The sequence below is a fragment of the Bos javanicus genome, chromosome 9 (genome assembly GCF_032452875.1).
Source record: "Bos javanicus breed banteng chromosome 9, ARS-OSU_banteng_1.0, whole genome shotgun sequence".
NCBI classification, from domain to species: domain Eukaryota; kingdom Metazoa; phylum Chordata; class Mammalia; order Artiodactyla; family Bovidae; genus Bos; species Bos javanicus.
The window spans coordinates 69,227,888-69,245,161 of record NC_083876.1 but is presented as its reverse complement, the minus strand read 5'-3'; the positions used below and the strand labels follow the sequence as shown (position 1 = coordinate 69,245,161).

Genomic DNA, 17,274 nt, shown 5'->3' with positions numbered 1-17,274 from the left:
ACTGCAAATATATATCTTCTGAGGTATAATTTTGCAGAGGAGGAGGAAGTACTTTGCCTTAGATTCAGTCTTATGAAGTTGGTCTCACCTTTGAGATCAGCTCTAACAAACCATGGTGACCAAGAGCACAAGATCTGTGCATATCTAACTAAACTCCTTATTTTACATACAAAGAACAGAAGAGAAAAAAAAGTTTTAAAAACAGCTCAGTGTCACAGAGTCAAACCTGGTATCCAGACCTTTCAAAGCTCTCCTTCTAGCGTAATTTCCACTGGAACAAATTGCTTCCCTCTTGTGGTTCTAGATAAGTAGTTACTACTATGAACAAAATCAAAGAGCAGAAGAAACTGTCCTTATTCTGTTTTTCTTTGAAATATTAATAGTAAATAATTTTAAATGAATGTTGCAAATAATATTTTAATGAGAACTTCTAAGAAAAATAGTAGAAAATGTTTAAAATTTTAAAATTAAGCATTTGTGGGAACAGACATGCTTTCTTTCTAGGATCAACATATGTGTGAACCCTAGAAGGAGACGTAGAAGACAGGTCAATTAAGAACTAGGTGATCTGGGTAATAAGTCTGACTCTATTGTTACAGGTTAAGACAGAATTAACTGGTCTGTTTGTGCAACCGTTTCTCTATTACACTTCTCAACAACATGCATAATGATTAATATAGTTAAAATGACGTACCTTCACAGAGAATACAAATTTGAAATATAAATTAGCTTCTTTTATACATGTGAGCTTGTCAGAACTTTTATAAGTTCACAGCACTCTCATCCACATTGTCTTGTGTGTGTATGCTCAGTCACGTCCAACTCTTTGCAGCCTCATGGACCGAAGCCTCCCAGGCTCCTCTGTCCATGAGATTTTCCAAGCAAGAATACTGGAGTGGGTTGCCATTTCCTCCTCTGGGGGATCTTCCCAACCCAGGAATCAAACCTGTGTCCTGTGTCTCCTGCATTGGCAGGCAGATTCTTTACCACTAGCACCACCTGTCAAGTATGAGCAGTATATGAATTGCCTCATGGGATGCCCCTGGGTTTTATTTCCATGCAGCTTTTTTCATTTGGAAAATCAAATATGTTGAGCTGCTTGTAAGTTCAGATACATATAAGAAACAGTCCTTACTTTGTAGTAACATGAACTAAACAAACTAACTTTAAACAGAAGCCACAATATAATATGCTAATGAAGTACCACATATTTTAAATCTACTTCTAAATACATTCCAAGCCCACCTCCATATGTTGTTAGTAAACTGGTACTCAAGAAAAGCAAACCAATTTTAATATAATCTGTGATCTAGAATAACAGAGCCAACTGCTAATTACCTCTGTACTAATTAAGATATTTTATATTGAAACTGGGCTTCCGGGGTGACGCAATTTGGTAAAGAATCTGCCTACCAATGCAGGAGACACAAGAGATGCAGAAATTAAATAAAGAACGGTGGCCAAACTAATAATCCAGTTGATGTTATAACCTTTAGTTCATCTCAAAATTAATACAGTAGAAAGAGAATCCAGAACCTATAGTCTATCTTTTCTTTTTTCAAACTGCAAACCATTAGTGGGTTATGAAATCACCAGAGAAGATAATTTTTAAAAGTACTTTTCAATAACCAGAATGGACAGATTGGAATGGAAAGGAAAGCAAAACAAAATCACAGAATGGTAAACAGTACCCTGCTTCCGGTACACGTAAGTATTACTTTGTGAAATTTCAGTTTTTTACATATATATGTATACCGGGTGGCACTGCAAAATCTACTGCAAAATCTATTTCTTACTTTGAACATAAGACATAGTTTTGCTGTATTTTACTCAATATAAACAGTACTAAGCAGAGGAACAGACCACTGACGTCTTCAGTATTTTAAGTTGTTTTATAGCTTACCTGTTTAAAACTAAAGAGTCCTCCTGTCTGTAACTACTTATTTTTGCCATTTCAAATGTTCCATAAGTCCATTTTGCAGATATTCAGAGAAGGAAAATCATAATCTCTGAAGGTAATAGTTACAATTTATAATAGTTCTAACAATTCCGGTATCATGAGAATGATACACCTGAAAGCCCCCAGTTCAGAATTGGTAAAAATAAAGTACAGCATTTTTCTAAATTCCCTTAGCTTCCTTTTATCAATAACTACTAAGCTTTCCTTTGAACTGGATTATCTAAATTTTTTCTTTTGTTAGACATCACAGACAGAGTAAAGTTTAAAATAATCTGGTGTGAGCTGGACAAATAAAGGGGGGAAATAATCCTGTATTTATTGTTATAGTACAGTTTAATTTACAGTTGTAAGTAGTATGCTTGTGTTTTTCTATTTCAGTGAGTCCTGCTGATTTATGGTCAACTTGCTAGACACTTGTTTGCATATCTTCTATGCCTTTCATTAGCAGGTTTATTTGTATGGCCAGGGTATAAAATCCCTTTTTTCCTTACTGAACTTCATTTTATTTATAACTTTTAAATCATAATCTAAGTTCTAAAATACAATTTAATATTATCTTTTTATTTTCCTTAGGTCGGGAAGATCCCCTGGAACAGGGAATGATCACTCCGGTATTCTTGAGAACTCCATGGACAGAGAAACCTGGTGGGCTACAGTCCATGGGGTCACAAAGACTCAGACACAACTGAGTGACCAACACTTTTATTTAATTCATACGAAAAGACAATGAGCAAAGTATTCAAGTAACATCAAGTTTACAATTAAAACATTAAAGATCAATGACAATAGAAGCAAAATGTAGAAAGCTTTGGCCATGTGCCCTGAATCTTTCTCTGGATTATTTAGAGTAACTTTTACTGTTCAGCAGAAAAAAAAGTATTAGTTGTAGTAAAGCTTGTAAACCCATCCCATAAATTTAATTTATTATACTTGTTAATTTTCATAATGATTTCAGTAGCCATTTTAATGTGCTCTAATGAATCTGGTCTTGTTGACAAAGGCTGTAACTCATCCATGCATTGACTCTTTTTTACCTAAAGCACCACGTGTGTCATTTTAATGTAAATTATCTAATTTTCTTAAAGGTTTTTTAATTCTCTCAAAAAACTACAAGGAAATGAATTATGAGAGAAATTAATGTAATGTAGCCCATCTGTTATTGTTGGTTGACTGTTTTTATACTTGCTGTTAGCCAAAACAATGAGTGAATTCAATTTTGCTTTTATATTCTTTTTCTTGCTACGTAAGCCATCAAATCTCTGAAGTAACCATTCTTAAAATCTAAGTATACAACATAGACTATTACCTTCTATATTTCATAGAATTACTCTGAATAAGGACAAGGAAATGGCAACCCACTCCAGTACTCTTGCCTGGAAAATCCCATGGACAGAGGAGCCTGGCGGGCCATGGTCCATGGGGTCGCAGAGAGTCAGACACGACTGGAGTGACTAAGCACTCTGAATAATCTTTAGCAAATTACTAAAACTTTCTAATTTTCTGTGAGAATTAAGCAAAGAAATGTAAAGCATTTAGTGATGGGCTAGAAGCACTCAAAGGTATTATCATAAAATACTGCTTTCAAGGGACACATTCTTACTTATTTTGGCAAAATATTTTGGTAAGATTAAATTAATAAAAACTTATGGAGACAAGGTCTTTGCCATACACAATTGGGAGGACTTTACATTATTAATAAGTTAGTTGAATCCTGTCAACAATCTTATGAGATAGCTACCATTTTATACCAATTTTTGAGACAGTGAAAGTGAGCCCAGACACTGGCTCAAAGCACACAACAGGAAAGTGTAGGAGTAAATTCTGTCCCTTGACAGTCTGACTCCTCAGCCCTCACTTGTAACCACCTCAGTTTAACACTGTTAGTAAAATCTTGATGGATAACATCAAAAAAAAAAACATGAGTTTCTCTACCTCCCTGTTTACTGAATCGATGAAGCACACATCTTTAAAATCAAGTTTCTAACCACAATTCAAAATTTTAATCATATTTTTTCATGAAAAGAATCAAGAGTTCATAAAATTTGAAGATTAGAAAAAGGAATAAAGAAAAAAAATTGTTCAGAAACCTACTATTTTAACACAATCACTAGGAATTTTGGTGACAGATCACCTAAAGTATTTACACAATTGTAAACTAACATTACATATATTCCCCCCTGATTTTTTACTTTGCATTTTATATAGGAAATATTCCCTATGTTTTCAGAAATATTTTCATAATATGCAATTCTATGCTATGTGGGCTTCCCTGGTGGCCCCAGTGGTGAAGAGCCCACCTGCCAATGCAGCAGGCCATGGGTAAGAACCACAGGTTCTATCCCTGGGTCAGGAAGATCCCCTGGAGAAGGGCATGGGAACCCATTCCAGTATTCTTGTCTGGAGAATCCCATGGACAGTCAGCAACCTAGGGGGCTACAGTCCCTACGGTTGCAAAGAGTTGCACACAACTGAAGTGACTTGAAATGTTCCCCATTACATAGTTTCTAGAAATATTTGCATAACATATAATTCAATACTATGTAACCTAAAGGCACTGGTATAGCTGAATAAGCTATACCACAGTCTAATGGACATTTGGGTTTTCTGGCAATATTTTTACTACTTAAAAACACTGTGACGCACGTTTATAAATAAAACTTCTTCCCACAAGTAAGACTATGTCCTTACATTAGGAATTCCATGAGTGACTCCACTCCATGTATCAACATTGCTTCAGTTAAGTTCAGTTCAGTCGCTCAGTCGTGTCCGACTCTTTGCGACCCCATGAATCGCAGCACGCCAGGCCTCCCTGTCCATCACCAACTCCCAGAGTTCACCCAGACTCACATCCATCGAGTCAGTGATGCCATCCAGCCATCTCATCCTGTCGCCCCTTTCTTAAGATCCCAATAAACCCCATTCTAAAAGGACTACTACAACAATACTCTGTCAGAAGCCACAAAGAAATAACCTAAAATCACAGAGTATTATTTTCAAATGATAGTCCCAATCTGATAAGTTACAATCATATTTTAATGTGCATCCTTTGATACTTATTAAATTGAATAATTTTCCATACATTTATTTACTAACTGAGCTTTATCTTTTACATCCTTTGCCAGGCACCAATCATTTTTTCTTATTTGGGATAAATATTTGCCTCAAGTCCTTTAATAATACAATTTGGAATAAACATTACAGACTTCTCCAATAAATTACAGAGAAATACAAGACACAATTTACAGTTTTTTAAAAACTGACAATTTACACTTTTTTAAAAACCAACTCAAGACAATCACTTACTAGACCAAATATTAAGATTCAATCTTTATTTGACATACATTTTTCTGTTAAAATTTTTTTTCAAGTAAATGAGGTTTTAATCAATCCTTTAAAATACTTAAGATCTGAAGTATTTTTAACATACAACTTAACAGTATTAACTAATGAGTACATAATAACATGGTGATTTCCAGTATCTCTAAACTACAATAATTACAAAGCTGGACTTAGAATTCGGTGAGGTAAAATAAGGATTATGATCATTTCAGTGAGGAGAACCGAATGCCCCATTTAGGAAAGACCTATGACTGAAAGAAAGAAAACTCACTGAACGACTCTGTTTTGAACCTTGATTTAAGTTAAGGTTAACTTAACCTTATCATCTAACTTAACCTTAGTTCATAGTTAATGATTACGATCATCTTGAGAGTTGTTACTGTTGTTTAGTCACTAAATCGTGTCCGTCTCTTTGGCAACCCCAGACTGTAGCCCACCAGACTCCTCTGTCCATGGGATTTTCCAGGCAAGATTACTGAAGTGGGTTGCCATTTACTTCTCCAAGGGATCTTCCTGACCCAGGGATTGAATTCACATCTCCTGCATTGGCAGGCGGATTCTTTACTATGGAGCCAAACAATTATTAATTAACAACCCAAACTCAAAAACATAACAATACTAAGGTAAAATAATTTATTAAAAAAATATATATATATCACTAAATTTACTGTTCACTGCTTCTAAACACATATTTATTTAATAAAGTACTTACTTTCACTATCATCTTTAATATCTATGGTAGCAAATGGCAAATCCACCAGAAAATCCATGGTGTTGGCTTCAAATTCTTCTGACATTTCTTGTTTGCTTGATACACTTTCACATTCATTGGAATTCACCCCTATAACATAACAAAAAGAAAACTGTATTATTTTTATTTATTTTTTAATTCATATCCTAAGCTAAAGCACGGAGAAGGAAATGGCAACCCACTCCAGTGTTCTTGCCTGGAGAATCCCATGGACAGAGAAGCCTGGTAGGCTGCAGTCCGTGGGGTCACACAGAGCTGGACACGACTGAAGCGACTTGGCGGCAGCGGCGGCAAGCTAAAGCAACTCAACTAACTGAACTCAATATAAATTAACATCTGTTAAGAAATGGTAAAATTAGTATTCAAACATACTGTAAACTACTTATTTAGTTATACCATATGCTAAATTTCTATAAACCCATTTTTATGTTAAACAACTTTAATAATTTCCTGAAGCACAGTACTTAACTCAGGATTAAAGTTGAGTTAATCAACAAACCTCAAGATCCTTTATAAGACACATTTTCTTAACTTCAAAACTACATTTTTCACATAACTTCTGAACACAAGCCAACAAGATTTTGGCAATCTCTACCATGTTTATTTGTTAACAACATCAATTATGTGTTCTCATCTGTACAAGCTCTGACTTTTATTTTTCCTTATGAAAAGATTGAAATTTTTTTTCATTCCGTATTAACATGGGAAATTCAAACATTAAAATTCACACATTAAAAATACATAGCTCTAAATATGCTTTTCTAGAAATTCAGAAAAGCAAAAAGATCTTATAGTTTCCCTGATAGCTCTTCCAAAGACATGTACTAATACTAGAGTGACATTTCACACCTGGTCCTTGTTTTTTTGTTTTCTTTTTTGTTTTGTTTTCTTATTATGAGTAGCACAATTATATGCCCCAGGAGGAGGTTAGGGGAAAAGGGTGTCTGTTTAAACTGATAAAGTCAATTGCTAAGCTCATCAGCTGCTGGTCTCCCCACACCATTACCCTCCATGCTTGTAGACACAAACGTTGTTCGAACCAGAATTGAACAAAATCCTGGGATACTTACATAATTTTTATTCTATATATTGACTAACAATTAATTTACCATTGAAGATATTAAAGAAGTCATTTATTTCATTCTGTTATAATCCTCTATTTTCATATATCAGACCTTTAAAAACACACTCCATTAAGAATGTGGCTTACAATACACAAGATAATAAATATTCATCATAAGTTATAGTTAACATAAGCCAAAAAAACTAAATTTTTATTGTAATTTCAGTAATCTTTAATATTATTTACAGACACACACCCTACACACAGGCACACACACGTACCTATTTTGTAGATAAAAGCAAAAAACAACAGCTAAAACCTTTTTATTGCTGATTTTTTTGTATCAACTAGTCATGTTCAACACCAAAATCAAAAAAGTTAATAGTACACTCTTAATAATGCTATTTATTTATATTACAGTTCAAATCTTATTAAGCTTGAGTGCCTGGCATGCAGGTGTTCAACAAGTGTTAGTTTACCATGAATCTATTCACAGCTATTGAAATATGTGAGAACAAGTAAATGTTTCCTTTCTATTTTTACACTTGTGTTGAAAAATACACAGCTTATATTTAAACAAAAGTTTTAATAAATCAATACATACCTATATTTGGGGCAAATGCACCTACACTGAAAAGATCATCACTAATCACTTAGCTTACACAACACTATAAATAAAATGTTTAAAGGTTTTTACATTTTTTAAAAAATAAATAAAATTCTTGAATGCAATGGTATGTCAAAATCAACAAGAGTCTAGAACTTGAAACACAAAATTTTTTCTATTAAATTACCTAATAGCTGAAAACCTTTTTGTAGATATTAATTATTAACAGGCTTTCCTGGTGGCTCAGACTTGGTAAAGAATCTGCCCATATTGTGGGAGACCTAGGTTCGATCCCTAGGTTGGGAAGATTCCCTAGAGAAGGAAATGGCAACCGACTCCAGTATTCTTGCCTGGGAAATCCCATACACAGAGGGGCCTGGTGGCCTACAGTCCATGGTGTTGCATGAATTATTAACTCAGCAATAAGAGAATACCACTTGCAAGTAACTCTTGGAACTCCATGTTCTATGGTCATCCTATAGAACAATGTCTCTCAACAGGGCTCAAATCTGAAACACTTCCTCCAGTTCTCTAAGCTCCAGTGTTTCAGCAAAGGTTGGCAGATATGAATTAAACACATCCACATCCAGCCCCATCACTTCATGGCAAATAGAAGGGGAAAAATGGAAACAGTGACAGACTTTATTTTCTTGGGCTCCAAAATCACTGCGGAAGGTGACTGCAGCCATGAAATTAGAAGACGATTGCTCCTTGGAAGGAAAGCTACGACAAACCTAGAGAGATAACAATTTGTCAACAAAAGACCCTATAGTCAAAGTCATGATTTTTCCAGTAATCACGTACAGATGTGAGAGTTGGAATATTAAGAAGGCTGAGTGTCAAAGAATTGCTGCTTTTGAACTGTGGTGCTGGAGAAGACTCTTAAGTGTCCCTTGGACAGCAAGGAGATCCAATCAGTTCATGCTAAAGGAAATCAACCCTGAATATTCATTGGAAGGACTGATGCTGAAGCTGAAGCTCCAATACTTTGACACCTGATGCCAAAGTATTATGCATTATTAAGAGTGTACTATTAATTTTTTTGATTTTGGTGTTGAACATGACTAGTTGATATTAAAAAAATCAGCAATAAAAAGGTTTTAGCTGTTGTTTTTTGCTTTTATCTACAAAATAGGTATGTGTGTGTGCCTGTGTGTAGGGTGTGTGTTTGTAAATAGTATTAAAGGTTACTGAAATTACAATAAAAATTTATTTGGCTTATGTTAACTATAACTTACGATGAATATTTATTATCTTGTGTATTGTAAGCCATATTCTTAATGGAGTGTGTTTTTAAAGGTCTGATATATGAAAATAGAGGATTATAACAGAATGAAATAAATGACTTCTTTAATATCTTCAATGGTAAAGAGCCAACTCACTGGAAAAGACCCTGATGCTGAGAAAGATTGAAGGCAGAAGAGAAGAGGGCAACAGAGGATGAGATGTTTGGATGGCATCACTGACTCAATGAACATGAGTTTGAGCAAACTCCAGGAGATAGTTGAAAGACAGGGAAGCCTGGCATGCTGCAGTCCATGGGGTAGCAAAGAGTCAGACACACCCAAGCAAGCCACTGAACAACAATCATAACGACATTTTCTTTTACAGAAGTACAAATTTTTGTTTTGGAAAAATTGCCTTAAAATAACCAACCTTCGGACTTCCCTGGTGGTACAGTTTTGTAAGAATCTGCCTGCCAATGCAGGGGGCATGGGTTTGATCCCTGGTCCAGGAAGATTCCACACGCCTCAGGGCAACTAAACTCAACTCATGTGCCACAAGCAACAATGCCCCTGCACTAGGACCATTGAGCTGGAGCTCTAGAACCTGCTAGCAGCAACTACCGAGCCTGTACTCTCTAGGACCTATGAGCCACAACTACTGAGCCTGTGCGCCATAACTTCTGAAGCCCAGGTGCCTACAGCCTGTGCTAAACAAAAAGAGAAGCTACTGCAATGAGAAGCCTGTGTACCGCAAGGAAGAGTAGCCCCAGCTCTCTGCAACTAGATAAGTCTGCGTGCAACAAGAGATCCAGCATAGCCAGAAATAAATAAATAAAATCATAACCAACCTTGAAATAAAGGACTTAAACTATAAATTGATCATTGTGAGTATTTAAAATTTGGTTTAACTATTGTTAAAATTCTTTTGTACAAATCCAAGTAAGAGTAATGTTGCTAAGTGAATTAATACCGTAAAGATACGGTGAGGGGGACTTCCCTGCAGTTCAGTGGCTAAGACTCTGAGATGCCAATGTAGGGGTAAGGGTTAGATCCCTAGTATGGCAGCTAGGATCCCACAAGCTGAATGGTGTGGCCAAAAACAAAAGAGGTAAAACTGGTTAACCACTACTAGCATAACAACAATATCTAACATTTGAGCAAGTGTCTATGCCAGGCATTGCTGGAAGCACTTTACAGAAGATGGTAACTCCCTTAACCATGTTATAAGGGTAATATTAAACTCTTTTCACAGACTAGCCAATTAAGCAACTTGCCTCAGGTTACAGGTCTTGGGGCTAGAATTTGAATCCAGTTACTCAACCCCCAAAACCTGCCAGCAACAGCACTGCTGGAAAGTTCACATACACAGTTTATATTATAATATACACAGTTTATATAATATAATACACCCAGATATCTGCCTGGTATCTGTTCTGGTTAAGAAGAGCATTTTCATTTTAAAGAGCGGATGTAAGAATGCATATGCACTTGTACTATGTGTATAATTATATACAAAAAAGCTGACATAGTTGTACTCAATACATTTCTGCTATTCAAATATTTCAAATAGAATCATTACTTTTATAAGAAAACAATTAATGCATATGCTTCAGTTCAGTTCAGTTGCTCAGTCATGTCCCACTCTTTGCAACCCCATGAATCGCAGCATGCCAGGACTCCCTGTCCATCACCAACTCCCGGAGTTCTCTCAAACTCACGTCCATCGAGTCGGTGATGCCATCCAGCCATCTCATCTTCTGTTGTCCCCTTCTCCTCCTGCCCCCAATCCCTCCCAGCATCAGAGTCTTTTCCAATGAGTCAACTCTTCGCATGAGGTGGCCAAAGTACTGGAGTTTCAGCTTCAGCATCATTCCTTCCAAAGAATACCCAGGGCTGATCTCCTTTAGAATGGACTGGTTGGAACACCTTGCTGTCCAAGGAACTCTCAAGAGTCTTCTCCAACACCACAGTTGAAAACTATCAATTCTTCGGCGCTTAGCTTTCTTCACAGTCCAACTCTCACATCCATACATGACTACTGGAAAAACTATAGTCTTGACTAGACGGACCTTTGTTGGCAAAGTAATGTCTCTGCTGAAAAGAGATATGCTATCTAGGTTGGTCATAACTTTCCTTCCAAGAGTAATCATCTTTTAATTTCATGGCTGCAGTTACCATCTGCAGCAATTTTGGAGCCCCAAAAAATAAAGTCTGACACTGTTTCCACTGTTTCCCCATCTACTTCCCATGAAGGGATGGGACCAGATGCCATGATCTTCGTTTTCTGAATGTTGAGCTTTAAGCCAACTTTTTCACTCTCCACTTTCACTTTCATCAAGAGGCTTTTTAGTTCCTCTTCACTTTCTGCCATAAGGGTGGTGTCATCTGCATATCTGAGGTTATTGAGATTTCTCCTGGTAATCTTGATTCCAGCTTGTGTTTCTTCCAGCCCAGCGTTTCTCATCATGTACTCTGCATGTAAGTTAAATAAGCAGGGTGACAATATACAGCCTTGACGTACTCCTTTTCCTATTCGGAACCAGTCTGTTGTTCCATGTCCGGTTCAAACTGTTGCTTCCTGACCTGCATATAGGTTTCTCAAGAGGCAGGTCAGGTGGTCTGGTATTCCCATCTCTTTCAGAATTTTCCACAGTTTATTGTGATCCACACAGTCAAAGGCTTTGGCATAGTCAATAAAGCAGAAAAAGATGTTTTTCTGGAACTCTCTTGCTTTTTGATGATCCAGGGGATGTTGGCGTATGTTTAAAATACATTATAAAATTGTACATGAAGTATACAGTAATATTCAAATACATGTGTACTTACACAAATGACTTCATCAAAGACAAACCAACAGAAGAAAAAAGAATAGTCTGCCCTTCCTCACACAAATTGTAAGTTTCCTATCTGGATAACAAAGCACAACTTTATTAAGCAAAATTCTCTTCTACTCACTCTACTAGGTAGGTATATTCCCCAAGAAGGTATATCCAATATTCCTGCCTGGGAAATCCCAGGGACAGGAGCCTGTTGGGCTATACAGTCCATGGGGTCAAAAAACAGTTGACAGGGCTTAGCAACTAAACAATAGATATATAGTTGGTATAGTTCCCAAGAATCAGTGGAAAGGGTCAGTTCCATCATCCATGCCAGTTCTGGCCTAGCTACTAAAAATAGAAACATCTTACAGCTGGAGAAATGTTGACAGCTGTCAACAAGTCACTTGACCTCCATGCTTTGGTTTCCACATTATGAAAAAAGGAACAAAAGTACAACCCAAATTACTAGCCAGAAATGGACAAAGTAAGCTAATAATATCTGAAACGCAATGTAAAAAGGCATTAAACTCCACAAACATCTTAAAAGTATGCTACCCACATCCTCAATTCCAAGGCCACACACTGAAGGAACTGGGGTGGGAAACCCTTCTCTTTGACACTGACAAGTTTCCCTTTATAACTGCATCTCAAAAATTCCCATCGTCAGCATTGACCTCCCAAGGTCTTCATCATTTAATTCCCTCAACAACTGTAAACATATTTACACTAGTTAACAATTACATAACATTTTAAGATTTTCATGCTCTTTATATCTATGCGGTGGCTCAGACGCTAAAGCGTCTGCCTACAATGCGGGAGACCCGGGTTCAGATCCTGGGTCGGGAAGATCTCCTGGAAAAGGAAATGGCAACCCACTCCAGTATTCTTGCCTGGAGAATCCCATGGACAGAGGAACCTGGTAGGCTACAGTCCATGGAGTCGCAGAGTCGGACACCACTGAGCGACTTCACTTTCACTTTCATGCGTTTATATTTCAAAAATCTCACATGAAAAATACTTGAAAGTCTCTCAGTTGTGTCCCACTCTTTGTGACCCCGTGGACTGTAGCCCACCAGGCTCCTCCGTCCGTGGGATTCTCCAGGCAAGAATACTGGAGTGGGTTGACATTTCCTTCATAGAAGAGCACCTTTTCTCTAATTCGCTTGTCGGTGCCTTTCACCAAAAGTCCAACCCCTAACTCGCTCTACCCACCAACATCAGTTCACAGTAAATGCGGACATGAACTGGAAACTCATTCTGAGCCCTACTGCAGATCTGGCGCCAATTTAGAAAGGTCACTTCCACACCGAGAATAACTACGAGGAAAACCTAAGTGCGGTGGTTCAAGCCTTTGTTTGTGATAAAGTATAAAAACGGAGCTTTTTCTAGATTTTGCTGATACACAAACACCGTCAGAGGGTATGTGTCGGCAAGAAGTTTCTAAAAGGTTAGAAGATCATCGGGAAAGAAAAGTGAAACTTAGAATGGGTTCACACTCCCGGCCTCCCGTCGCACCAACAGTGCGTGCATTAACAAAAACACTCGCTGACAGGCAGCACTGATCATACCCGGTGGTACCGGGTTCCCTGAGGCTACACCGAATTCCGCGGAGGCGGGGGAGAGGAGCCCCAGAGCAGGGCGGGCGTGGGATCGCGCTCCAAGCGCTGGGGGCGCAGGCGGGGCGGCAAGGCCGGGCCCTCCCGGCGGCCGAGCCGAGCCCACGCCCCCAAACTCCAGTCGCCCCACACCGCCCGCCCGAGCTCACCAGCTCCGGGGAGCTCCATGCAGGCGGCGTTGGCGGGCGACGGGTGTCCGCAGGCGACGACTGCCGGGCGCTGCGACCACGGGCTAAGGGCGAGGAGGGGACGGAGGCGGGGCGGAGGACTGGCGCGCGGCGCGCGGGGGCGGGGCAAAGGGCGGTGGTAGCGGCTGGCGCCCGGGGCTCGGGCCGCGGCGACCAGACCTGCAGAGGCGCCGAGCCCCAAGAGCCGCAGTCCTCGAAGTAGCTGCATGCCCAGGCCGGGCGCCCAGAACGAGCGGAAAGGGCCGAGCCGATGCACCCGCAGTACCCGGATTCTTGCGAGCGACGCAGGCCAATTGCGGGGAGGGCGGGGGCCTCCTCTCTGCGCGGCGACGCTCCGCCCCCGACCCCGCCTCCGCCCTGGACCCCGCCTCCGCTCCTGGGAGGGGCACTCTGCGGTCTTTGGCCGGGCCGAATTATCTCCAGTAGTGCTGCCGTTCCCATCCCAGGCTTCCAGGGGTGAGATTGGTCGCTGACTGAAAGCATTCCCTGATTGGAGTCTCCTGAGGATCCATGTTTTTAGTTTTGCAAAGAGTTTTCAAAACATAGAATTCTGATTACAGAATATTTGAGAAGAGGGACATATATACAGGAACGACACCTTGCTTTATAGGGGGGGAAAAAAAGCCAAATTGTGGCAGTCTCAAAGTTTTAACAGTGGTTTCATGCCTAGAAATTAAATGGAAAACAGCTACTTGTATTTGCAGATTGAAGCAATAATATGAGTAAAATGGAAAGAAAAGTACTTGGGGTTTTTTTTCAGACTTTCAGCTTTAGATCAGAATTTAACTGGAGTTTTCTTTTAAGTGCAAAGAAACCTTGCAGTAAGAAAATCAGGTGTGTCTCTCAACAAATTAATGTAGCCTATTTTACGAGAGACAACACTTATCTTGAATACATCCTAAAATGGAGATGAAGCAAGGACCTCAGTCATAATAGTTGACATTAAAACCGTACACAAAAAGTCATAAACCTCATTGTCCTGGTCGCAAAATAATTCTAGCAAATTGGATATTTGGTTTGCACGCCCATGCCCATAGTAATTATGAACTGATTCCGCTAAAGTCTGCTCTGTTCTGAGGGTGTGCAGGTGAATAGACAAGTCTTTTTCTCAAGGAGTTGGTCATCTAATAGCTGAGAATTAAACATGCTGCTGCTGCTGCTAAGTCGCTTCAGTCATGACTCTGTGCGACCCCATAGACAGCAGCCCACCAGGCTCCCCCGTCCCTGGGATTCTCCAGGCAAGAACACTGGAATGGGTTGCCATTTCCTTCTCCAATGCATGAAAGTGAAAAGTGAAAATGAAGTCTTTCAGTCGTGTCCGACTCTTAGCGACCCCATGGGCTGCAGCCTGCCAGGCTCCTCTGTCCATGAGATTTTCCAGGCAAGAGTACTGGAGTGGGTCGCCATTGCCTTCTCTGGAATTAAACATGAGTAATTGCAATAAGCAATAAACTAAAAGCTGCAAAAAAAGAAATGCACAGTCAACAGTTGAATGGGCTTAAAATATGCCACTTTAGCATTAAGATTATTTTTGGAGGCAACCAAGAAACATGCTGAAGAACTGTCTGCCCTTCCCTTTCTGCCTAATACCAGAGCATCAATTTTACTTTGTGAAACTGACATAAATTTCCACTTGTAGAGGCAGTCCTAAGCACTGGATTGCTAGGCAATTCCCCTTGAAGGCACAAACTGTTTTAGTGTTTGATTTCCCAAGGGTATAGAGGTTATTCAATGAATAGTTGTTGAATGAATGAATAAAATTTTATAACCATCAGATCTTGCACCTATTTGTTTAAAAAAAAAAAAAAAAGCAACACACCCAAATGAATTTCAAAAAAAAAAGACAATATCATGGGTAATCTTAATGTCATAAAGCTTCACCAGCCTGAGGCTAAAAATCAGTTGCTATTAACACTAGTATCTAAATCTGGATAGTTGAATTAACATATTTGCTCAAGCCAGAACTCCAGCCCTTAGTGAAATCCCTCCAGAATACATCTAGTGTTCTACACTGTGCCTAACATCACTAGTGAATCTTCCAGGCTGCAACCCATGCCCAAGCTTCATCTCAGTGATCCAGTCTTCTTTCCAGAAGTCCTCTGTCCTCACCAGAGACCAGCTGATTGGTAGTTCACTTGGTCATGGTGGATCCTCTCTGTCCTCAAGGTGACAATCTCTTGCAAATGAACAGACCAGTTCATCCTCCATGTGCTATGCTGCGTAGTAGATAGGGCACAGTGACTGATGTCAGGAGGATGATTTGGACTTCTGAGAGTTACAGAATTCATTGAGATAGCATGTTCCTTTTGTTAAAAACAAAACAACAAGCCCAGAATGGAGTTGCTTATATTAAGCCCCATATTACCAGAGATTTAGAGTTTCTATTTTCCCAGAAATGGAATATTAAACCAGTCAATTAGGAACTGTCTGATCAGCACTAGCTAGTTAATCTGCCTGATAAATCCCTCCCATCCCCTAAAGGAAAGTAACCTTGCAATTTGTGATTGTTGTTTAGTCACTAAGTCGTGTCCAACTCTTTTGTGATACCATGGACTATATCTCACCAGGCTCCTTAGTCCATGGGATTTCCCAGGTAAGAATACTGGAGTGGGTTGCCATTTCCTTCTCCAGGGGATCAAACTCACATCTCTTGCGTTGGCAGGCAGATTCTTTATCACTGAGCTATCAGGGAAGCCCAACTTTGCAATAACCAACTCAGGTTTTTGTGTAGTATAACTTTCTTGTTCACACTCCTTCTACCTGTAAAAACCTTTCATTTTGTACCATTCCTTGGAGCTCCTAACTGCTAGATTAGTTGTTGCTAGATTTGAATCAATTTTTGCTCAAAAAACTCAAAATTTGTAATATGCCTCAGTTTATCTTTGAACAGTTCACATTCACCTCTTTTTCTCCCCCAGATAACAGTATTCACTGTCAAGATAACTAGATTGGAAGGGTTCCAGTTCAAACTGCCATACTTTTCCTGTACCTGCACCCACCTCTGACCTCTGACCTTCAAGACCTGCTGCTAAATTGGCATATTTGTTCTGCAAGTCTTCTTCTGTATGGTGAGTTCTCTCTTTAGTTCTCGCATTCTCTTTTGTGATACTGAAACAGGACAGAAGAGGGTAGGCACAACCTTTAAAAGAATGGCATAGCCCAAGGACATATAAACTGATTAAAATCAAATAGGTCCAAGATGGTGGATAAGTTGACTTCCACTAGACCTTGGGCCACTGTTCTCCTTGCTTGGCCCTTCAATAAATCTTTCCCTGCTTTAACTCTGATGTTTTGGTTTGTTTGGCCTCACTCTGCATCTGGCACATGAACTTGCATTTGGTAACAGGAGAATAAAGTCATGCAGTTCTACAGAAAAGTGAAAGTGAAGTCACTCGGTCGTGTCCAACTCTTCATGACCCTATGGACTGCAGCCCACCAGCCTCCTCCATCCATGTGATTTTCCAGGCAAGAATACTGAAATGGGTTGCCATTTCCTTCTCCAGGGAATCTTCCTGACCCAGGGATGGAACCCAGGTCTCCCACATTGCAGGTAGATTGTTTACCACCTGCGCCACCCAATAGAAAGTCAACTGAGACTTTTGATGACCCACAGTGACTCCAGATGACATTTCATTTTGTTGGAAGAAGGACATATGCTTAACAATAAAACGTGTATGCTTTTCAACTAATGCTTGAGTATAGAAT

General features: G+C 39.3%; 1 protein-coding gene across 3 annotated transcripts in view; it reads right to left on the bottom strand.

Annotated features, from left to right (window-relative positions):
• Nucleotides 1-13,875, bottom strand: part of AKAP7 (A-kinase anchoring protein 7) — a 128,788-nt gene extending 114,913 nt beyond the window's left edge. The window contains exons 1-2 of one of the 3 annotated variants that reach the window (XM_061427992.1): nucleotides 13,531-13,875; nucleotides 6,012-6,140 (exon numbers count right to left, since the gene is read on the bottom strand). In XM_061427992.1, the coding sequence (XP_061283976.1) occupies nucleotides 6,012-6,140; nucleotides 13,531-13,777 (376 nt within the window). In that variant the 5' untranslated portion in view covers nucleotides 13,778-13,875. The remainder of the gene's footprint in view (nucleotides 1-6,011; nucleotides 6,141-13,530) is intronic. The other 2 variants (XM_061427991.1, XM_061427990.1) reach the window with 2 other exon arrangements.
• Nucleotides 13,876-17,274: the final 3,399 nt, after the last annotated feature.